General features: G+C 39.1%; 4 protein-coding genes across 4 annotated transcripts; 1 reads left to right on the top strand and 3 right to left on the bottom strand.

The window, feature by feature from the left end:
* Positions 1-1786: 1786 nt before the first annotated feature.
* LOC136705961 (olfactory receptor 4M1-like) lies at positions 1787-2731 on the bottom strand. The gene has a single exon (XM_066679857.1). It carries the CDS (start codon positions 2729-2731, stop codon positions 1787-1789), a length of 945 nt encoding a protein of 314 aa, XP_066535954.1.
* A 10371-nt stretch (positions 2732-13102) lies between these two features.
* LOC136705882 (olfactory receptor 6J1-like) lies at positions 13103-14047 on the bottom strand. Its single transcript, XM_066679736.1, has one exon. The coding sequence runs from the start codon at positions 14045-14047 to the stop codon at positions 13103-13105; it is 945 nt and encodes a 314-aa protein (XP_066535833.1).
* Positions 14048-16918: 2871 nt separating this feature from the next.
* On the top strand, positions 16919-17920 carry LOC136705805 (olfactory receptor 7G1-like). The gene has a single exon (XM_066679616.1). It carries the CDS (start codon positions 16919-16921, stop codon positions 17918-17920), a length of 1002 nt encoding a protein of 333 aa, XP_066535713.1.
* Positions 17921-22537: 4617 nt separating this feature from the next.
* Positions 22538-23494, bottom strand: LOC136705730 (olfactory receptor 4M1-like). Its single transcript, XM_066679497.1, has one exon. The coding sequence runs from the start codon at positions 23492-23494 to the stop codon at positions 22538-22540; it is 957 nt and encodes a 318-aa protein (XP_066535594.1).
* Between the last annotated feature and the right edge of the window lie 163 nt (positions 23495-23657).

The raw sequence follows: 23657 nt of genomic DNA, 5'->3' as shown, positions 1-23657 counted from the left end.
CACGAAAGCACTCCCAGTTGTCGACGTAGTCCACGCCGACAGTGCCGCACCAATCCAGGAGCCAGGAGTGGAGCCCGAAGAGCCTGCTAAACGCCTCGCATCCTCGACGGTAGGTGGGCAGGGGGCCAGAGACGATGATCCTAGCATCCGTCTTCTTCCGAGCGGTATCCAGAAGCGAACGGTAGTGCTCCTTCAGGACCTCGCTGCGGCGGGCGGAGATGTCGTTCGTTCCCACGTGGAGAACGACGGTGCCGAAGTCCTCACGCTGCCGAAGCGCCGACGGAAGACGCCTGGCAACGTCCAGGACACGTGCGCCTGGGAGACAAGACACGGTTGCATTACTCTTTATCCCCGGCACTTTTAAATGTCTAACTATTGAGTCACCAATAATAAGAACACCGTCCTGTTTAGTCTTCGGCGCTGGAGCAGGTGAAGGCCAGGAGCTGAGCACCTCAAACCGGTTGGTAGAAGTGAAGACTGGCTGCGGTGGAGGGGGGGACGGCCTCGGCTTCCCACGCCCACGCTGGCGCTCCCATCCCGGTGCAGGCGTGTAGATGGGTACCCCCGCAAACCGCCGCGGCAGAGGAGCCGGAGAGGCGACGGCCACGTAGGAGGCGTCGCGGGCTGCCTCGAGTCTCGTCTTCTCCCGCTGGAGCTCCGTCTGCTTCTCCAAGAGACGCTGAATCCGGCGACCGAGCTGCTCGAGCTCCGCGCCGAGCTCAGAAAGGGCTCGTTCCTCGGCAGGCGCCATGAAGAGAGAAAAATAAACAATGAGAAATAATATGTACGAAAAAAATGAAGTTAAGAAATTACACAAAAAAAATTAGAAAAGTAGAAAAATTACACAAAATTAGTGTAATGTTCCTAGAAAAACAAAAGCAAAAAAAAAATAAAAATGTTTACACTCGCTCTACAGGTAGGTCACAATTTTTCTGTACACTTACAAACTGTTGGATGGCCTGGAGTTGATCCATAAGATTTATCAATGACTGTAAAGGCTATACTTTCATTTTCAGAGTCTGTAAATTTTGACAGCTTGTAGCAGGGAGAAGATAGGTTCAGATTGTTCCCATGTTTTGAATCTTATCTTATCTTATCTTCACACTGCCTTGCACAGTTCTCACTCCATTATTTGTGGTATAAGGGGTGTTTGTGCTCTTGTCACTTCAAGTATATATATAAAGAAAGGGGATTGTGTTTATTTATTTATTTATTAATATTTTTTTTATTATACACATGTATAATTTACAGTTTTATGAATATAAATACATCAAAAAAACTGTGCAAATATATTGTTTATTATTTATACTATGGAGAAAATCAGAGTATAACTTTGTTATAATTTGTATTTTGGGAGATATTTACAAGTATTTTTCACCAGGTTACAGAGTGTCTTTCTGAGACAGGTATCTTTATGAGCACTGTTTAAATTTTTATTAAAGCATGCTTGGGTATTCTACTGCACTTACTTTCACCATAATCACACAATTCAGACCTATAATAAGGTACATTAATCTATAAATGCAGTTAATATATCCACCTCTTATGGATGCAGTTCTAGGTGAAGGAGGAGCCTATTTTTGTGGCCTTGAAATAAATGCTGGTAAATTAGTTTGCAAGGCAGTAATGTGCTAATGTATCACCTAATGTGTCATTTGAGTTTATATTAGTCCAAAGAATAAATATATTGTGTAGTGCTAACAACTATAAAATCATTACAACATTGTGCAGATTTGCCATATCAATTTATAGTACTGTAATACATTTATCAACATCAAAACTTTCTTTACATATATTTGTTTCTGAAAATTTTCACCTTGGATTTAATGTCTTTGGATTTGAGACCATAAATTATAGGGTTGAAACAGCAGGGAATAATCACTCCTACCATTATCAGGATTTTTTGGAGGGTTGGAGGGGCGTTTGGGAACCTGTGAGCCAGAACTACAGCATTAGATGAAATTTCATAAATAACAAACACACTCAGGTGAGTACTACAGGTGTTCCAGGCTTTTGACTTGGAGTCTGAGTCATTGCTCTTATAGCATGTGATCAGAATCAATGTATAGGAGAAGATAATGGAAAACACACCACAGACATGAAAAAGCCCAGTTACAAAAAGGCCAAAAATGTTGTTCACTGTTGTGTCAGTAGCACATGTCAAGCTTAAAATACTCATGTTGTCACAGTAATAATTTGACAGCTGTTTTCTACAGAAAGGGTACTGTAAAGTGAGAGCAAACACAATCATTACTATGACAAATGAAGCACTCCATGTGAAAACTATGAGAGATGTGACAACAGCTCTTGACATGATTGTGTGATATCTTAAAGGATGACAGATGGCAATATAGCGATCGAATGCCATGGCAGAGAGTATAAGTACAGCAGCTGCACCATAAATATGCAAGCACCAAGCTTGAATGAAGCAGGCAGAGAAAGTGATGATGTCATTCTTAAATATAATATCAAAAACAGCCCTCGGAACCAGTGCGCTTATGCCTATAATGTCATTTAAAGAAAGGTTGCACAGCAATATATACATGGGCTCATGTAAGCTCCTGTTCACAGCAACTATTAACATTAGTAGCAAATTGGAACCCACTGACAATATATAAGCAGAGAACATTACAATAATTGTGGCATAGGCTCCTTCACGAGACAGCTCTATACTGCTCAGGACAAAGATAGTGTTCAGAACATCAAGAGGGCCTTGAGTCGTATTAGCCATGGGTTTATAGAATGGACATTCTCAGTTACCTACAAAACAACTAAAACAACAACAGCATTATTTTACTGTATGTGTCAAAGTTATGTAACACAAACATCTGCAAAAACATTTCACTTTTTTAGGATTTACATTCTATGCTGTATTGGAACAACAAAGCAACGTACATGACAAGATGGAACATAAAATAATCCCAGCCATGTGTAGTTTTCTGGTGTTGCGAAGCCTATTTGTTGGACAGAGAAAGATAAAAAATAATAAAATCAAAATCCTAAAAAAGTAATTACACAAATATTTTAGAACTTACATATTAGAGTGTAGTGTATTTAAATGTCTGCTAAAATAGCTTGCTTTTCCAATCAAATTGGAATAAGCTTTTAGACAGGCTTTCAACAAATGTAGCTCTTGCTGTCGATTTCCCCAGTGATATAGCTATTAGACACCATTATATTTAGCTTTATAAGGGGTCGGGAAATCTCAGTAGTAGTGATAACCAATAATATTTTTCATGTCACCGCTGGGATTAATAGGTCATCAACAACTGTGGAGCCTTGGTGATTTTTTTTAAGTATTTATTTATTTATTTATTTTGTCATCAATAGCTTCTTCAAGTGGATTTATGTTTATTTATTTAAAGGCTCACCACACACTTGATAATTTGATAGATTTATACATCTTTTGTTAATAATATACTTCACACTTTTTACACATATCTTTTTAAAATTAAAAAATTGTATGATGAGAACGTTTGACATTTTATTGTACATTTTACATCTGATGTTGTCGCAAAGCATCTGTAAATATGTCCAGCAGCTGCAGTAATATACAATAGATCGATAGTATGAAACAAAACCAAACCCCTGGTGAGCAATCCAAAAGTGACAGTGGCAAAGAAAAAACTCACAAAGCTGGAGGAAGTAACCCTGGGATGTACAAAGACTCACAGGACAAACCAATCCTACTCTGCTTAAAAACATTTAGAAAATAACTGATGCAGTATCACAGTACCATCACATACATTGTGGTGATATAATTTTGGATTGTCAGTTTCAGCTTTAGTGACACATCTCTGCATGGCACTACAAGGAAAAGCCATAGTGAATTGCTGGCAGAACCATGTGGCAACTAGACAGAGCTAACAGGAACCCTACTGCATGGTTTAGCAAAGTGATTGAGTGGCAAGCATCTCAGTGTGCTAGCCACAAAAATAGCCCTCTTGGGCTGTCAGGCTTTCCTTTCTGTTCAGAGGGAGGCACATACGGATTTGGTCTGAGAACCATACCAGCAAGCACTAATGCCAGATTGTTCATGAAAAGACTCTTTATCAGGCAACCCTGATACAAGTTCACAGATGATTATTTACTGATGTTTAAAGGGAAAAAATACAGAATTTTTTTAATTCATTAAAAGCATCATTATGATCATCATTGGTATTGGTGGTATGTCTGGAAGCCCATAAGGGCGGCACGGTGGCACAGCAGGTATTGTCGCAGTCACACAGCTCCATGGACCTGTGAGGTTGTGGGTGACTGTATGAGAGGAGTTTGGTGTGCTTTCCCAGTGTCCCTGTGGGTTTCTTCCAGGTCCATAGGTGTGAGTGTGTGAGTGAATGTGTGAGTGTGTCACCCTGTGAAGGACTGGGAATCTGAACCCTATAAGCGGTTACAATGAATTAATTAATTAATAAACATCAACAAACCAACAAGCTCTTTCATCCATTGGGTAAAACATTATATATATTTTTCACTTTGCTGCCACCCTCTGTTCATAATTTTTTTTTTTTGAAATGAAGAATGAGGTTAAATGATTGACATTAGTTTACAGTTTGACAAAATCTTGGCTAATTGCAAGTTATGATATAAGTATAAGGCTTACAGTTAATGACCCATTAATCCCAACAGGTGCTGTGAACAATATTATTGGTTATTATGTCTACTGTGAATTATCCTTAGGGCCCCTGACCCTTCAGGAAAAGATTAATAATGGCCACTGTATGTTCAGATGCAAGTAGCATCACAAGCAGTGATGGAGTGCATTGTTGATGTTCTGAATATAATCTCTGTCATGGGGAGTCTGGACCTTTCTTGTGAAAGCACTTATGCCACAATTATTATAGCTCTTCCTGCTTATGTATTTCAGTGGTGATTAATTTGCTATTAATTGGAACAGTTGCATCAAACAGGAGCTTACATAAGCCCATGTATTTATTACTGTATAATCCTGTTTTCAATGATATTATAAGCCAGGGCCGTCACTAGAGATGAATAATTAGGGGGGCTAACCAGGGGGGTCTGGGGTAATTGCCTCATAGCAGCAATTATTTTGATGAAGTATAAAATAAGCAAAGCAAGGAGCTGCTGTACTTACAAAAAAAAAATCTTAATACCCATTTACAGGAAGAAAAACCAAACAGTTGTGGACAACTATTAACTATTTATTTACAGGTATCTGTAAAATATACAGTCATAAAGTCAGAAATCCAGAAAAGAACATAAACATCAATTCAGTCTGCCCTATATACTGCAGTGTTTAATCCATGAACATATCAACTGTTTTTTCTGCAGGTTTGCTTTACCTGCATCAATTATTAGGTTTCCTCTGGTAGTAAAATTCTATTTTAAGTAGTGCATCAATTGCTTGTCAATTTGGTTAATTGGTAAGATTGTAACAGGCATTCAATTCATTTTTTTCTGTCTTGAAATGACACTCGCCTACCGGAAACACATTACACATTCTCCCCACATGCACAGTGTGTGTAGGGTTGACAATTTTCTGAAATCAAAAAGCAAATGTTCAGCTGTAGTCAATCAGATAAAACATTTTTGTTGTCAGACATTTATTAAGCCAGCTGCCATCAGGAAAATCAATGCCTGTCAGTAGCCTTTTTGAACAATGGTAGATACTGTATCACCATTTTAAAATTATTTTAAGTTTTTCTTTAATAACAATATGATCTGAAGTGAAAGAATCGTATTGTTCTAAGAGTCTTAAAGACAGTCTTGTCTTCATCACATTATCATATTCATTCATTCATTGTCTGTAAGTGCTTATCTGGTTCAGGGTTGCGATGGGCCCGGAGCCAACCCAGAATCATTGGGCACAAGGCAGGAACACAATCTGGAGGGGGCACCAGTCCTTCACAGTGCACCACGCTCTACCTACAGACACATTTTAATCACCAATCCACCTACCAATGTGTGTTTTTGGACTGCTGAAGGACACTGGAGCACCCTGAGGAAACACATGCCGACACAGGGAGAACACAGAAAACCAAGACCAAGACCAAGATGGCGTCGAAATCACACCGGGAGGCTCAGCGTCTTACCAGTTTTAGTAATATTATACTTATTAACTTAGCTATCTCCTGTTTTCTTGCGCAAATAACTCTTGCAAACTACAACTACGACAGACACTTTTGGAAATTAACATTCATTGCAGAAACACCAGATTCACACATCAGTTCGACTTCAACCAGCTTCCACCAGAGATGATCCGAACACCGGGACCAAGCGAGTCAATCTTGCCGACCGGAAGGACGGCAGCGTGAACAAAGACGAGGTAAGCACGGTGGCTTACGTGCTAAGCTAAGGCTAAACCCACACCGGCCAGCATTACCTAGCGTTTTTCTCGCAAATGTCCGCTCGCTGCCAGGGAAGCTGGATGAATTAAAAATCTGGACCCTCACACAGAGCTGGCTCAGGGACTGTAATTTAATTTTCATGGCTAAGGGACGATGTGGTGGACAGCGTGGTGGAAATGGAGGGACGAACGCTGTTCAGAGCTGACCGGTCAAGCGTGACTACGGCAAGCAAGCAAGCCGCAGCAAGACGCGCGGCGGAGGAAACTGTATCTACATAAACCAAGCGTGGTGCACGGACTCTGTTGTTGTGGAAACCCACTGCTCTGCAGACCTGGAGTTCCTGATCATTAAATCATTAAGAATGCTGTTCATCGATTTTAGTTCAGCATTCAACACAGTGATTCTGTCTATGCTGATATCCAAACTCAACCAACTGGGTATCAGCACATCACTCTGCCACTGGATTTTAGATTTCCTGTCTAACAGACCCCAATTTGTTAGATTAGGCAACCTTCATTCATCAACCATCACCTTGAACACTGGCGTTCCACAAGGTTGTGTTCTGAGCCTGATTATGTACTCTCTCTTCACCCATGACTGTGTACCTGCCTATGGTTCAAACACCATAGTCAAATTTGCAGATGACACCACGGTGATAGGCTTGATTACAGATAATAATGAAACAGCCTACCGGGATGAAGTACAGCATCTGTCCTTGTGGTACCATAACAATAACCTGGTACTAAACACGCTCAAAACAAAGGAGATCATCATGGCCTTCAGAAAGACTAGGAACCAAGCTCACGCCCCCATTTACATCAACGGAACTGCAGTGGATCAGGTGCCCATTTTCAAGTTCCTTTGTCTCCACATTTCCAATGATCTCACCTGGTCCTTGAACTCCTCCATCCTCATCAAAAAGGCGCAGCAGCATCTCTTTTTTCTTCGGAGTCTGAAGAAAGTTCACTTGTCTCCCAGGATACTAGTGAACTTTTACCACTGTACCATCGAGAGCATACTTACCAAATGCATCTCTGTATGGTACGGCAGTTGCTGTGCTGCAGACCGCAAAGCTCTCCAGCGGGTGGTAAAAACAGCACAGCGCATCATAGGCACTGAATTACCTATCATCGAGGACATCTACCATAAACACTGCCTGGGCAGGGCAAGAAATATCGTCAAGGACGTCACCCACCCAAATCATGGACTTTTCAGCCTTTTACCATCTGGCAGACGTTACAGGAGCCTCCGTTCCCGCACTAACAGGCTTCGTAACAGTTTTTTTCCTGAGGCTGTTATCCGGATGAACACTATTCAGGCACTTTAAACAAACATTGCACAATCATTTCATGGCACCTTCTGTGAAGTTGTATTTAATTTATCCTTCAGTACTTAATGCATCACTTACACAATGTTACTTTGTTTACATGTTTTATATTTCAATATGTATATATGGTTACTTTAACTTCCACAATCACAATGTCATTTCACAACTGCACTTTATGTAAATAATCACAACTGCACTTTATGTAAATTATGTAAATAATGTTATATATTGCACTTCTGGTTAGATTCTAACTACATTTCATTGGCCCTGTACTTGTACTCTGCACAATGACAATAAAGTTGAATCTAATCTAATCTAAACTCCTCACCTATTATTCATTCATTATCTGTAACCGCTTATCCAATTCAGGGTCACGGTGGGTCCAGAGCCTACCTGGAATCATTGGGCGCAAGGCAGGAATACATCCTGGAGAGGGCGCCAGTCCTTCACAGGGCAACACAAACACACATTCACTCACATGTCAACGTGTGTTTTTGGACTGTGGGAGGAAACCGGAGCACCCGGAGGAAACCCACACGGACACGGGGAGAACACACCAACTCCTCACAGACAGTCACCCGGAGCAGGAATCGAACCCACAACCTCCAGGCCCCTGGAGCTGTGTGACTGCAACACTACCTGCTGCGCCACTGTGCCACCTTGTTAATATTATATGTGGTGTGTTGATTGAGAATGAAATATAGTTTCTCCAGGACATGGTGCTAACATCAGGTCTATCTGAAAGCAGAGCTTTCCCAGTAGAGGTGGGCGGATCGATCCAAAAATCAATGATATCGATACCAACGCTGGTATTGGTATTGATCAATACTCGTAGAAAAAGATCAATACTCAAACTTTTTTTCTCTCCCGCTGTTCTCCTGCTAAAGTCTGTGGGTGTATGTCATTATTTTTGCCACAATTCTGCATATTTTGCAGCGATATTTTGAGCGAGCAAGAAGGTTTCTGCTCGCACACGGATATTTTGAGTGAGCAAGGTTTTTGAGAGCGAGCAAGGACGTTTCTTGAATGCATACTACAACCTATACATCCTGCCCTCCTGTCCTACGCGCAATGTCTCTGACCCACGCGCTCGCTCCAAACTTACAGCCATTACAATGTGCCTCAGTTTCAGCCAATCAGAAACGTCAAATGACAAAGATAATTTCTGATTGGATGGCTTGACCGCCAAGTGGGAAGGACATACAGGCCGGAGACCAGTAAAGAACTTTCTAAAGGAAGCTTAACACTGCAGTTCAAAACTGTTCAAGTAGAGAGAGGAAGACAAAAAAACACTGAACAAAGTTTTAACCCTGGAAAGCTCTATTGAGTTTATCAGAAAAAGACCAAAAAAAAAAAATGACAGAAAGATTTCACAGACCAGGTGGGTTCAGTTCACCCTCCTTTCATTCCCCTGTATGTTATTAAGACTACATGCATTTCTTTGCCAATATTTACGGCAAACAAATTGAAATACTCTTTTGCTATACCTAAATTGTGAAGCATAGTTAAATCAAATACACACTAATATATGCAGGTGTATGTTACTACATTACAGAGTTATAGCCAAAATAATTCTGAATAGCTAACTGCAAGCTGATTTTATTGCAGTATTAAGCTTCCTTTAGGAAGTTATACATATTTAAGCATTACATACTCAGCTAGCCCTCTATGTTGATAACTACCTATCTAGATAGAATTTGCAGTACTTTCTATTACTAATAAAGTAGTTTCTACAGTAGTTGCAGTACCATTTACCCTCGTTGCTAGCACTAATTTACACTATGTACATTGAATTTAGCACATCAGCTACGTTGCTGACTCAGTTAATCAAGGTAAATACAAGGCCAAAAACAACAGATAAAAACTCTACAATGTGGCCAATTCAATTAATATAAAATAAAATGACTGGCTGTGGTGCACAGCTTGGTGGTCAAGCCATCCAATCAGAAATTACCTTTGTCATTTGAAGTTTCTGATTCTGAATCTGAGGCACTTTGTAACGGCTGTAAGTGTGGAGCGAGTGCGCAGAAAGGTGAAAAATATCCACGCACGCAGAAACCTTGCTCGCTCAAAAATATCCGTGCGAAGAGAAGCGCGCACGCACCTCCCCCCGCTCCTGCATTTTGCTTCAGCACCTGCACGTGGTGAAGACTGGTGGTATCGGTATCAATATCAGCGATACTGGCCCTGTATTTACTCGGTATCGGATCGATACCAAAACTCCCAGTATCGCCCACCTCTAGTTCCCAGTGTTTCAGCACTGACATGCTGCTCTCAGCACCGCTGCAAAACAACCCCCTGTAGGAGCGACTGTGACTCCACTGTCTGCAGCACTGAATGATGGACAGGTAACTCTGGCTGCTGATTGGTTTCAATAAAGGTGAAGACCAATGGAAAGCGCCTTATCTGTTTAGGAGCCATGGAGGATCTGCAGATGGGAGTTTTAGTTACACCAACTTGTTCTGAGGGCAGAAAGAAAAAAGAAGGTTCTGAGAGATAACCAATCAAATTGTAGTATGGGTGGGGCAAAATAGGCTGTGTCAAAATTTGAAAGACAAAATAAGTCTCCAGCAGTGAAAGGTGTGGTTGTGTAGCTGAGAAAACTGGAGCAAACTCTCATAAAAAGTAAGAATTTTTCATTTTTCTTTGTTTTATTTGAGCTTACCTTATTTAGCAAACTTCAAATTAGCTGATTTACCTCATAGTTAACAGTAGTTTCACTGATATCAGCCAGCAGGTTGAATTATGTCCCTCTGGTAACATTTCACAGACAAATATAATTTTACTAGTATCTGGTGGAGAACCAAGAAGTGAAGCTTGCATTTCAGAGCATAATTAGTTATAGAAAAATTAGCTAATTGTAATTACTGTGAAATATCACATAATGTTGACTGGTATCTAAGGTATCTTAGGCATCCTTTAATAGCATAACATTACTAATGAGTGTTGAAAATGTCACACTGCAAAATAAATTTATCTGAAATGCATCAAGGGCGGCACGGTGGCGCAGCAGGTAGTGTCGCAGTCACGCAGCTCCAGGGACCTGTCTATGAAGAGTTGGTGTGTTCTCCTCCGGGTGCTCCGGTTTCCTCCCACAGTCCAAAAACACACATTGGTAGGTGGATTGGCGACTCAAAATTGTCTGTAGGAGTGAATGTGTGTCTGTGTTGCCCTGTGAAGGACTGGCACCCCCTCCAGGGTGTATTCCTGCCTTGCGCCCAATGATTCCAGGTAGGCTCTGGACCGACCGTGACCCTGAACTGGATAAGCGGTTAAAGATAATTAATGAATGAAATGCATCAAATGTTGTAATGAAACATTTTTTTTTGCACAAACTTTTAAATCTTGTTAAATATATATATATAGCTATATGAGCTCTGATCTCATGGGCAAATACACCCCTGGTGTAGAAATGCTTGTAAGCACATATACTGGAAATTATAGAATAAAAATTATTTAATCTGGCTGAGGAGTTGGTGTGTCTTCACCGTTTCTGCGTGGGTTTCCTCCGGGTGCTCTGGTTTCCTCCCACAGTCCAAAACAACACATGTTGGTAGGTGAATTGGTGACTCAAAAGTGTCCATAGGTGTGAGTGAATGTATGTGTCTCTGTTGCCCTGTGAAGGACTGGTGCCCCCTCCAGGGTGTATTCCCGCCTTGCACTCAATGATTCCAGGTAGGCTCTGGACCCACCGCGACCCTGAACTGGATAAGCGGTTACAGATAATGAATGAATTTTAAAGTTGACATGTGCTACTGACACTACTGTAAACATCTTTGGACTGTCCATCACTGGTTTCTTTCATGCTTCTGGTGTGTTTTCCATTGTCTTCTCCTATACCTGGATTCTGATCACATGCTGTAAGACCAATGACTGGGTCCAGATGAAAAGTCTGGAATACTTGTGCCACTCACCTGATTGTCTTTATTATATTTGAGATTTCTAGTAGTGCTCATAGGTTAACAGACACCCTGCCAACTTTAAGAAAAGTCATGCCATTGGCATATGTGATTATTCCTAATTGTATCAATCCATCAGTGTCTATAAATTGTCAACAAAGTTTTTATTTATTTTGTCTGTAACCAATTAGGCAAAAACGCACCCTGGAGGGGTTCCAGTCTTTCAGAGGGCAACACACATTTACACATTAACTAACACCTATAGACACTTTCTGAGCCACTAATCCACCTACCAGCTTGTGTTTTTGGAGGAATCCAATTCAGACACAGACTCCTCACAAACAGTCATCCGGAGCTGGACTTGAACCCACCAACCCGGATCTGTGTGGCTGCAACACTACCTGCAGTGCCACCCTGCTTCCCTCAGCAGACATGATCATTATTATTATAATAAAGATAATAATATCTTTAATGTCACCTGCTGAGATTAAATGTTCGTCAAAAGGAACCCCAGCTGGTAACACATATAAGCCTTATATGTGCTCAATTTACAGTTATATGAATATGAATGTAAGCAGTGAAAATATATAGTTTATTGTTTCTAATATAGAGAAAATAAGAGTATATATTTGTTTTATTTTGTACTTTAAGATATATTTACAAGTATTTTTCAACAGGTCACAGTCTTTCTTAGACAGGTAAACACAATTACAGTGATCCCTCATTGTTCGTGGGGGATGTATTCCAAGACCACCAGCAAAAAACGAATTTCCATGAAGTAGAGGAAAGATATATTTTTTAATGTATTTAACGAGTATTTGGATTTTTAAAACCCTCCCTGTACTATTAACAACCCTCCATTTGCATTTAAACAGTCATTCTATAATGTTTTTCTGCTGGAACTACATGTGATATCCTACCAGTTTCTTTAATAGAGTAATTCCTAAGCTTAGTGTAAGCAAATTTCACTCAGATGTGGACATGAACAATACATGTACTGTACGTAAGAAATACTTGTATATATATGATATATTGATATATTTTGTCACCTACAGGCATAGTCTATGAAATTTTAATGAATTTAATGAAATATTTTGGCTATTCATCTTTCATGGTTTACCTAGATTTTCCCTCAATATTCGCAATATAGTGGCCGTAAACCCCCTTGAAAAAACCTGCAAAGTAGTGCATCCGCGAAAGATGAACTGCGAAGTCATGATTACTATATCATTTTTTATTAAAGCATGCTTGTGTATTCTACTGTAGTATCACCATAACCACACAGTTCAGACATATAATAAGGTGCATTAATCTGCAAATGCAGTTATAATATCCACCTCTTATGGATGTAGTTATGGGTGCAGGAGGAGCTCTTTTCTGTGGCCTTGAAATAAATGCTGGTAAATTAAACAGTTTGCAAGACAGTAACATGCTAATCTATCACGTAATGTGTCATTTGAGTTTACATTAGTCCAATGAATTTTTTTTTTCTGTAATGCTAACAAATATAAAATTATTACAACATTGCACATGACACTGTAGTACATTCTTCAACATCAAATTGTTCTTTACATATATATGTGCCTCAAAATTTTCACCTTGGATTTAATGTCTTTGGATTTGAGACCATAAATAACTGGGTTGAAACAGCTGGGAATAATCACTCCTACCATTACCAGGATTTTTTGGAGGGTAGGAGGGGCGTTTGGGAACCTGTGAGCCAGAACTACAGCATTAGATGAAATCTCATAAATAACAAACACACTCAGGTGAGTACTACAGGTGTTCCAGGCCTTTGATTTGGAGTCTGAGTCATTGCTCTTATAGCATGTGATTAGAATTGATGTATAGGAGAAGATAATGAAAAGCACACCAAAGACTTGAAAAAGCTCAGTTATAAAAAGGCCAAAAATGTTGTTCACTGTTGTGTCAGTAGCACACGTCAACCTTAAAATACTCATGTTGTCACAGTAATAATTTGACAGCTGTTTTCTACAGAAAGGGAACCGTAAAGTGAGAGCAAACACAATCATCACTGTGACAAATGAAGCACTCCATATGAAAAGTATGAGAGATATGACTGTAGCTTTTGACATGATTGTGTGATATCTTAAAGGGTGACAGATGGCAATATAGCGATCGAATGCCATGACAGAGAGTATACGTATAGCAGCTGCAACATACATATGCAAGCACCAGGCTTGAAGGAAGCAGGCAGGGAAAGTGATGATGTCATTCTTAAACATAATGTCAAAAACAGCCCTCGGAACCAGTGCACTTATGCCCATAATGTCATTTAAAGAAAGATTGCACAGCAATATATACATGGGCTCATGTAAGCTCCTGTTCACAGCAACTGTTCCCATTAGTAGCAAATTGGAAACCACAGAAAATATATATGCAGGAAAAATTATAACAATTGTGGCATAGGCTCCTTCACGAGACAGCTCTATACTGCTCAGGACAAAGATAGTGTTCAGAACATCAAGCGGGTCTTGAGTCATATTTGCCATGGGTTTATAGATTGGACATTCTCAATTACCTACAAAACAACTAAAACAACAACAACATTATATTACTGTATGTCAAAGGTATGTAAAAATAAATCTTCAAAAATTTCACTTTTTTAGGATTCACATTCTATGTTGTATTGAAACAATAAATCAATACATGATGAGATAGAATATAAAATAATCCCAGCCATATGTAGTTTTATGGTGTTACGAAGCCTATTTGCTGTAGAGAGAAAAATACAAAAAAATAATATAATCAAAATTCTAAAGAAGTAATGACACAGATATTTTAGAACTTACAATATTTGACTGTAGCTTGTTTTAATGTCTGCTAAAATAGTCTGCTTGTTTCCAATCAAACTGGAATAGGCTTTCAACAAATGTAGCTTTTGGTGTCTATTTCCCTCGTGATAGAGCTATTAGACACCATTATAATCAGCTTTATAATGGGTCTGGAAAGTAGGAGTGATAACCAATAATATTTTGCATGTTACCACTGGGATTAATAGGTCATTAACTGAGCCGTGGTGTTTTTGTTTTTTTTTTTCCAATGGAGCATTCATTATTTTATTTATTTAATGGCATACCACCAGCTTAAATATTTTTTATAGACTTATACATACAGTATTTTTTTTAATAATATACTCCACACCTTCTAACGTAACTTTTGATAAATAAAAATTCTATTTTGAGGACTTTTGACATTTTATTGTGCATTTTACACCTGATGTTAATCACAAAGCTGCTATGAATATGTTCAGTAGCTGCAATAATATGCGATAGATCACTAACATGTAGAAAAAGCCAAACACCATGGTGGGCAATCCAAAAGTGACAGTGGCAAAGAAAACTCGCAAAGCTGGAGAAAGTAGGTGGATTGTTGCTCAAAAGTGTTCATAGGTGTGTGTGTTGCCTTGTGAAGGACTGGCGCCCCTTCCAGGGTGTATTCATGCAAGCGTCCAGTGATTCCAGGTAGGCTAAAGATAACGAATGAATCAATGATCTGCTGTATATTAACGCTACTACTGTACGTATTTACAGCTAATTTCCAACAACATCATATGTAAAATGCACAATAAAACATCAAATGTTTTCAACAAATAATCTTTATTTATCCAATGGTATGTTAAAAAGTGTTGCCTATAATTATTAATAAGTCTATCAAATTATTTAAGCTGGGGGTGAGCCTTTAAACAAATAAAAATCATCAAGGCTTCACAGTTTCACCTATTAATCCCAGCAGTGGCACAAAAATATTATTGGTTATCACTATCACAATAACAATATCAAGAACTCAGTAACCAAGGAAATAGACAAAAACATTTTTGTTAACTAACAGTTACATTTGTTGAAAGCATGTCTGGAAGCCTCATCCAATTAGATGCATTGTCTTAGAATGAAAACAAGCTGAATATAAACAAGCTACACTGGATTTGGATTGTATTATTTGTTTGTCTTTCTCTGTACAATGAATGGGTTTGTACCACCAGAAAACTACATATGGCTGGAAATATGTTATAATTATAATCTCATCATGTACATTGCTTCATTGTTCCAATACAGCATAGAATGTGAATCCTAAAAAAAGTTCAATCTTTTTGCGCAGCAGGTAGTGTCGCAGTCACACAGCTCCAGGGACCTGGAGGCTGTGGGTTTGATTCCCGCTCCGGGTGACTGTCTGTGAGGAGTTAGTGTGTTTACCCCCCGTGTCTGCGTGGGTTTCTTCCGGGTGCTCCGGTTTCCCACAGTCCAAAACCACACGTTGGTAGGTGGATTGGCGACTCAAAAGTGTCCGTAGGTGTGAGTGTGTGAGTGAATGTGTGAGTGTGTGTGTTGCCCTGTGAAGGACTGGCGCCCCCTCCAGGGTATATTCCTGCCTTGCGCCCAATGATTCCAGGTAGGCTCTGGACCCACTGTGACCCTGAACTGGATAAGCGGTTACAGATAATGGATGGATGGATGTGTTATGTAATTGAGAATGTCCATTATATAATCCCATGGCAAATATGACTCAAGTCCCTCTTGATGTTCTGAACACAATCTTTGTCATGAGCAATATAGAGACAGTCTAGAGCAGTCTAGAGATAGTCTTGCGAAAGCTACAATTATCATAATTTTCCCTGCCTGTTTCCTTCAAGCCTTGCATATGTATGGTGCAGCTGCTGTACTTATACTCTCTGTTATGGCATTCAGTTTAAGATATCAAACAATCATGTCAAGAGCTACCATCACATCTCTTAGTTTTCATTTGTAAAAAAAGGTGCTACATTTGTCACAGTGATGATTGTGTTTGCTTTCACTTTACAGGAACCTTTCGGTAGAAAACAGCTGTCAAATGACTTCTTTGTCAACAAGACTATTTTAAGGTTGACATGTGCTACAGGCACAGTGAATACAGTAAATACATTTTTTTTTTTTTTTTGCATGGGAGCAGCATTGGAGACACTCAGTATTAATAAATAAAACGAGCAACAAGGCAACAAGCTCATACATCCATTTGGTGAAACTTTTTTTCCACTTTGCTGCCACCTTCATTTTATTATTATTATGAATGAGGTTAAATGACTGAAATTAATTTAGAGTTTGACTTGCAAAAATGGGAAATTATTACATAAGCATAAGGCTCACCGTTAATGACCCATTAATCCCAACAGGTGCTGTGAAAAATATTATTGGTTATTATGTCTACTGAGATTTATCCTCAGGGCCCCTGACCCTTCAGAAAGAAGATTAATAGTGGCCTCTCATGGCTATAGCACAGAGAACATCCTAGTCAAACTTCATTACAAGACTATTTGGACTCTTTCAGTCAAGACAACATTGTATCTTCATATGCAAGTAGCATCACAAGCATTGATTGAGGACAAACCCATGGATAACATTACAATAGGCACCGTTGATGTTCTCAACACTCTTTTTGTCATGGGCAGTCTGGGCCTTTCACGTGAAGGAGCTTATGCCACAATTGTTATAGTTCTTCCTGCTTATGTGTTTTCACTGGTGACTAATTTGATATTAATTGGAACAGTTGCATCAAACAGGAGCTTACATGAGCCCATGTATATATTGCTGTGCAATCTAGCTTTCAATGACATTATAGGCATAAGTGCAATGGTTCCAAGGACTTTGTTTAACATTATGTTTGGAAATGTCTTTGTCACTTTCCCTGGCTGCTTCCTTCAAGCCTGCTGCTTGCATGTGTATGGTGGAGCTAATTTGCTCATTCTGTCTGTCATGGCATTTGATCGCTATGTTGCCATTTGTCACCCTTTAAGATATCACACAATCATGTCAAGAGCTACCATTATGTATCTCATAGTTTTCACCTGGGGCACTACTTTTGTCCTACTTTTGATTCTGTTCCACCTGACTTTACAGTACCCTTTCTGTAGAAAAGAGATGTCAAACTATTTCTGTGACAATGTGACAATTTTAAAGTTGACATGTGCTACTGATACTACTGTAAATAACATCTATGGACTGTTCATCACTGGTTTCTTTCATGCTACTGGTGTGTTTTCCATTGTCTTCTCCTATACCTGGATTCTGATCACATGCTGTAAGACCAATGACTCTGAGTCAAGATCAAAAGCCTGGAATACTTGTGCCACTCACCTGACTGTCTTTGTTTTTTATGAGATTTCTAGCAGTGCTGTGGTTCTGATTCATAGGTTTCCGGAAACTTCACCAACTTTAAGAAAAGTAATGCAATTGGCATATGTGATTATTCCTAATTGTATCAATCCAGTTATTTATGGCCTTAAAACAAAGGATTTTAAATCTAAGCTGAAAATTTTTAGAAACAAAATTTTTAGTATGAATGATGTAAAACTGTATAATACCAATCGTCTGAAGATAATTTCTTCATTTTAGCTTTTGGATATGTACATTTTTATCACAATATAACTGTCACTGAAAAGACAAACTATAGTTATTAGTTATTTTGTTTAATCAGTGACCATATTATAAAAGCATTATCAAATAACAGGTGAATAATGTACATGTGACTTGTGCAGTCCTAACAGTCCTTTTAAGTCCAAGAATAAGGATCAACCTAGACCCACCATGTCACCAATGTCCAGTGTTTTTAATCCATGACATTACTGGATGTTCAAATGGAGATTATTATATGATCTATATTTAGCCTCAAACCTTGGGCTAGAATGGTGTGTTTTGGTGAACAATCTAGGCTACATAAGCATGTGATCCATATGTGGAATACTGCTTAAGTTTCTCACACGCCCATTCTATTCATCGGGGTCAAGTCTAATGTTTGACTGATGCATTTCTCTCTTCATGTATATCTTCACTAGCTCTCTATAACTATTAAAAGTAAAAAAACAACAACAACAAGCAGCCTCTGTGGACTGATATTTTGTACATCAATATTATACTGTGAGTAAAGATTTGAAGAAATAAAAAGTTGAATATTTTTAAACATTTATCAAGTTGTAAGGCATATTTGATCTTATCTACATCTAATTAGATTGCTAACAAATTGGTAACACTGCACTATACTCATCCACAGTCCAGCTCTTTTGGATTTGTCTGCAGGCGCTTTGCATTACACTTGATAAATTGAAACACATATGCAGCAGGACTAGAGCATCCAATTTGATATCATACTAGTCTATATCTATAACATTTTTCTGCACCATCAAATCGCTTACAAAATATATTTAAAGGTATATTTTTAAGTTACATTAACATTTATTTATTAATTAAAATTAACATTTTTATAGTTAGTTTAGAATCAACATAGTACACCTGTACATGTGCTATATCAATATTTCTATGCCGAGCTAATCTATGCCATCAGTGCTGACTGGGTGCACCTGCTTGATCCCTGTATAAATGACCATCCAAAACAGCATTACAGAGCTGTACTACATTCCTGTGGGGATGTTTCTATTAAAGGGGAAAACAAGAAAACCAGTTCCAAACTAACAATATAAGAAAGCAGAGACAAAACAGAAATAACACAGCTCAAACGAAGACTTTCCAAACAGGAGCTACTTTTTGTTTTTTATGAGAAGTGATTTCCTTTGTTTGAATATACATTTTTGACATCCTCTTTGTTTGGCCATCCCTGCCTTTTTGTCCTTGAATTAGAAATGGTATAATTCCAGCATTTACTAACACTGGTCAGTGGTGTAGTAGTAAGGAACTTCCCTCTAGTGACAGAGGGGTCTGGTTTAAAAAGTAGAGAAACCATCCATCCATCCGTAACCGCTTATCCAATTTAGGGTCGCGGGGGGTCCAGAGCCTACCTGGAATCATTGGGCGCAAGGCGGGAATACACCCTGGACGGGACGCCAGTCCTTCACAGGGCAACACAGACACACACACACCTACGGACACTTTCGAGTCACCAATCCACCTGCAACGTGTGTTTTTGGACTGTGGGAGGAAACCGGAGCACCCGGAGGAAACCCACGCAGACAACACACCAACTCCTCACAGACAGTCTCCCGGAGCTGGAATCGAACCCACAACCTCCAGGCCCCTGGAGCTGTGTGACTGCGACACTACCTGCTGCGCCACCGTGCCGCCCTAAGTAGAGAAACCCCTTTAGCAAATATTTTTATATCTCCATGCTGGGCCCATATTTATAAATCATAAAAACCCATTAATATAATCTAATAATTTTGGCACTTCAGCTTTTTAACAAAACACTTTTCACTGTTTCAATCTGCACTAGTTCCACCAACCACCTGTTATTGTTTCACTATGTTTAGATTTAGGTTTATATTTTGTGTTAGACAAAGTTTTATGGCTGCTCTTTCAAATAAGAAGTTGCCAGATATTTATGTCTTATCGTAGACAATGAAGGAGTACTGCAAATTGCTTTTTAGTAAAATATGTAAGTTTTCACAATAATGCCAGACTGGGTTCCCTTCATACAAACTGGATTCCAAAAAAGTTGGGACACTAAACAAACTGTGAATAAAAACTGAATGCAATGACGTGAACATGGCAAATGTCAATATTTTATTAGTAATAGAACATAGATGACAGATCAAAAGTTTAATCTGAGTAAATGTAACATTTTAAAGGAAAAATATGTTGATTCAAAATTTCACAGTGTCAACAAATCCCCAAAAAGTTGGGACAAGTAGCAATAAGTGGCTGGAAAAAGGAAATTGAGCATATAACGAACAGCTGGAAGACCAATTAACACTAATTAGGTCAATTGACAACATGATTGGGTATAAAAAGAGCTTCTCAGAGTGTCAGTGTCTCTCTGAAGTCAAGGTGGTAAGAGGATCACCAATTCCACCATTGTTGTGCAGAAAGATAGTGCAGCAATACCAGAATGGTGTTACCCAGTGTAAAATAGCAAAGACTTTTAAGTTATCATCATCAACCATGCATTACATCATCAAAAGGTTCAGGTAATCTGGAACAATTTCTGTGCGTAAGGGTCAAGGCCGTAAAACTCTACTGGATGCTCGTGATCTCCGGGCCCCTAAACGTCACTGCACCTCAAACAGGAATGCCACTGTCAAGGAAATAACAGAATGGGCACAGGAATACATCCAGAAAGCATTGTCAGTGAACAAAATCCACCGTGCCATCTGCCGTTGCCAGCTGAAACTCTACAGTGCAAAGAGGAAACCATTTCTAAGCAAGCTCCACAAGCTCAGACGTTTGCACTGGGCCAGGGGTCTTTTAGAATGGAGTGTGGCAAAATGGAAGACTGTTCTGTGGTCAAATGAGTCACGATTTGAAGTTCTTTATGGAACACTGGGACGCCATGTCATCCGGACCAGAGAGGACAAAGATAACCCAAGTTGTTATCAACGCTCCGTTCAGAAGCCTGCATCACTGATGGTATGAGGTTGCATGAGTGCTTGTGGCATGGGCAGCTTGCATGTCTGGAAAGGCACCATTAATGCAGAGAACTATGTTCAGGTTCTAGAACAACATATGCCCCCATCTAAACGTCATCTCTTTCAGGGAAGACCCTGCATTTTTCAACATGATAATGCCAGACCACATTCTGCAGATATCACAACATCATGGCTACGTAGAACATTTGGCGCATCATAAAGAGGAAGGCCCAAAACGATTGAACAGTTAGAGGCCTGTATTAGACATGAATGGGAGAGTATTCCTATTTCTAAACTTGAGAAACTGGTCTCCTCTGTCCCCAGACGTCTGTTGAGTGTTGTAAGAAGGGGGGATGCCACACAGTGGTAAAAATGGCCTTGTCTCAACTTTTTTGGGATTTGTTGACGCCATGAAATTTTGAAACAACATTTTTCCCTTAAAATGATACATTCTCTCAGTTTAAACTTTTGATCTGTGATTTGTGTTCTATTCTGAATAAAATATTAGATGTTGGCACCTCCACATCATTGCATTCAGTTTTTATTCACAATTTGTTTAGTGTCCCAACTTTTTTGGAATCAGTTTGTATTATGCTAAATGTTTATTAAGGTTTACATGTCTTACCAGATGGGGTTCCTTTTGATGACCAATTCATGTCAGTGGGCGACATTGAAAATATTGATTATTATATATACTGAGATTTTCTCATGTATGTATATTCCCCTTTTTATTTTTATTTTATTATCTATTGTACAGTGTCCTTGGGTATCTTTTTCAAATAAAAATGTATTATTATTATTATTATTATTATTATTAGGCCCTGGGGGGGGGTATATAAATGTACATCAGTAAACATTGAAAATATCATTATTCTGATATTCACTATTAGAAATAAACTTTATTTTGTATTTTAAGAGATATTTACAAGTATTTTTCAACAGATTAGAGTCTTCTTGAGACAGGTAAGCACAATTTGTGAGGGATTTCACCATAACCACACAATTCAGACCTATAATAAGGTGCATTCATCTGCAAATACAGTTTATATCCACCTCTTATGGATGCATTTCTGAATGGTGGAGGACCCCTTTTCTGCGGCTTTGAAATAAATGCTGGTAAATTTTAAACAGTGGGGCACAGGTAGTGTCACAGTCACACAGTTTCAAGGACCTGGAGGTTGTGGGTTTGAGCCCTGCTCTTGGTGACTGAGTGGAAGTTGGTGTGTACTCCCCTTGTCTGCGTGGGTTTCATATGGATGCTCTGGTTTCCTCCTACAGTCCAAAAACACACGTTGGTAGGTGGATTGGCGACTCAAGTGTCCATAGTGTGTGTGTGTGTGTGTGTGTCGCCCTGTGAAGGACTGGTGCCCCCTCCACGGTGTATTCCTGCTGCTCTGCCCCCAATAATTCAGAGTAGGCTCTAAACCCACTGTGACCCTGAACTGGATAAACGGTAACAAACAATGAATGAATGAATAAAAGAAACAGCTTGCAAGATATTAACATGCCTATCTTTCCCCTAATGTGTCATGAGTTTATATTAGTCCAAAGAATAAATATTTTCTGTAATGTGAACAACTATACAATTATTACAACATTGCACTGATAATTTTGTCATATCAATTTATGGTACATGACCCTAATAGATTTCTCAACATCAGAATGTTCTCCACATATATTTGTTCCTGAGAATTATCACCTTGGATTTAATGTCTTTAGATTTGAGACCATAAATTACTGGGTTGAAACAGCAGGGAATAATCACTCCTATCATTGCCAGTATTTTTTGGAGGGTAGGAGGGGCGTTTGGGAACCTGTGAGTCAGAACAACAGCACTAGATGAAATCTCATAAATAACAAACACACTCAGGTGAGTACTACAGGTGTTCCAGGCCTTTGATTTGGACTCTGAGTCATTGCTCTTATAGCATGTGATTAGAATCGATGTATAGGAGAAGATAACGGAAAGCACACCAAAGACATGAAGAAACCCAGCTACAAAAAGGCCAAAAATGTTGTTCACTGTTGTGTCAGTAGCACATGTCAAGCTTAAAATACTCATGTTGTCACAGTAATAATATGACAGCTGTTTTCTACAGAAAGGGTACTGTAAAGTGAGAGCAAACACAATCATTACTATGACAAATGAAGCACTCCATGTTAAAACTATGAGATATGTGACTGCAGCCCTTGACATGATTGTGTGATATCTTAAAGGGTAACAGATGGCAATATAGCGATCGAATGCCATGGCAGAGAGTATAAGTACAGCAGCTGCACCATAAATATGCAAGCACCAGGCTTGAAGGAAGAAGGCAGGGAAAGTGATGATGTCATTCTTAAACATAATGTCAAAAACAGCCCTCGGAACCAGTGCACTTATGCTTATAATGTCATTTAAAGAAAGGTTGCACAGCAATATATACATGGGCTCATGTAAGCTCCTGTTGACAGCAACTATTACCATTAATAACAAATTGGTAACCATTGAAAATATATAAGCAGAGAAACTTACAATAATTGTGGCATAGGCTCCTTCACGAGACAGCTCTATACTGCTCAGGACAAAGATAGAGTTCAGAACACCAAGAGGGCCTTGAGTTGTATTTGCCATGGGTTTATAGAGTGGACATTCTCAATTACCTACTAAACAACAAAAACAACAACAACATTATATTACTGTATGTGTCAAAGTTATGTAACAAACATTTTACTCCTTTAGGATTCACATTCTATGTTGTATTGGAACAATTAATCAATACATGATGAAATAGAAT

Source organism: Hoplias malabaricus, chromosome 1, assembly GCF_029633855.1.
Source record: "Hoplias malabaricus isolate fHopMal1 chromosome 1, fHopMal1.hap1, whole genome shotgun sequence".
Taxonomy (NCBI): domain Eukaryota; kingdom Metazoa; phylum Chordata; class Actinopteri; order Characiformes; family Erythrinidae; genus Hoplias; species Hoplias malabaricus.
The sequence above is the reverse complement of the archived record's forward strand: the minus strand, read 5'-3'. Positions and strand labels throughout refer to the sequence as shown.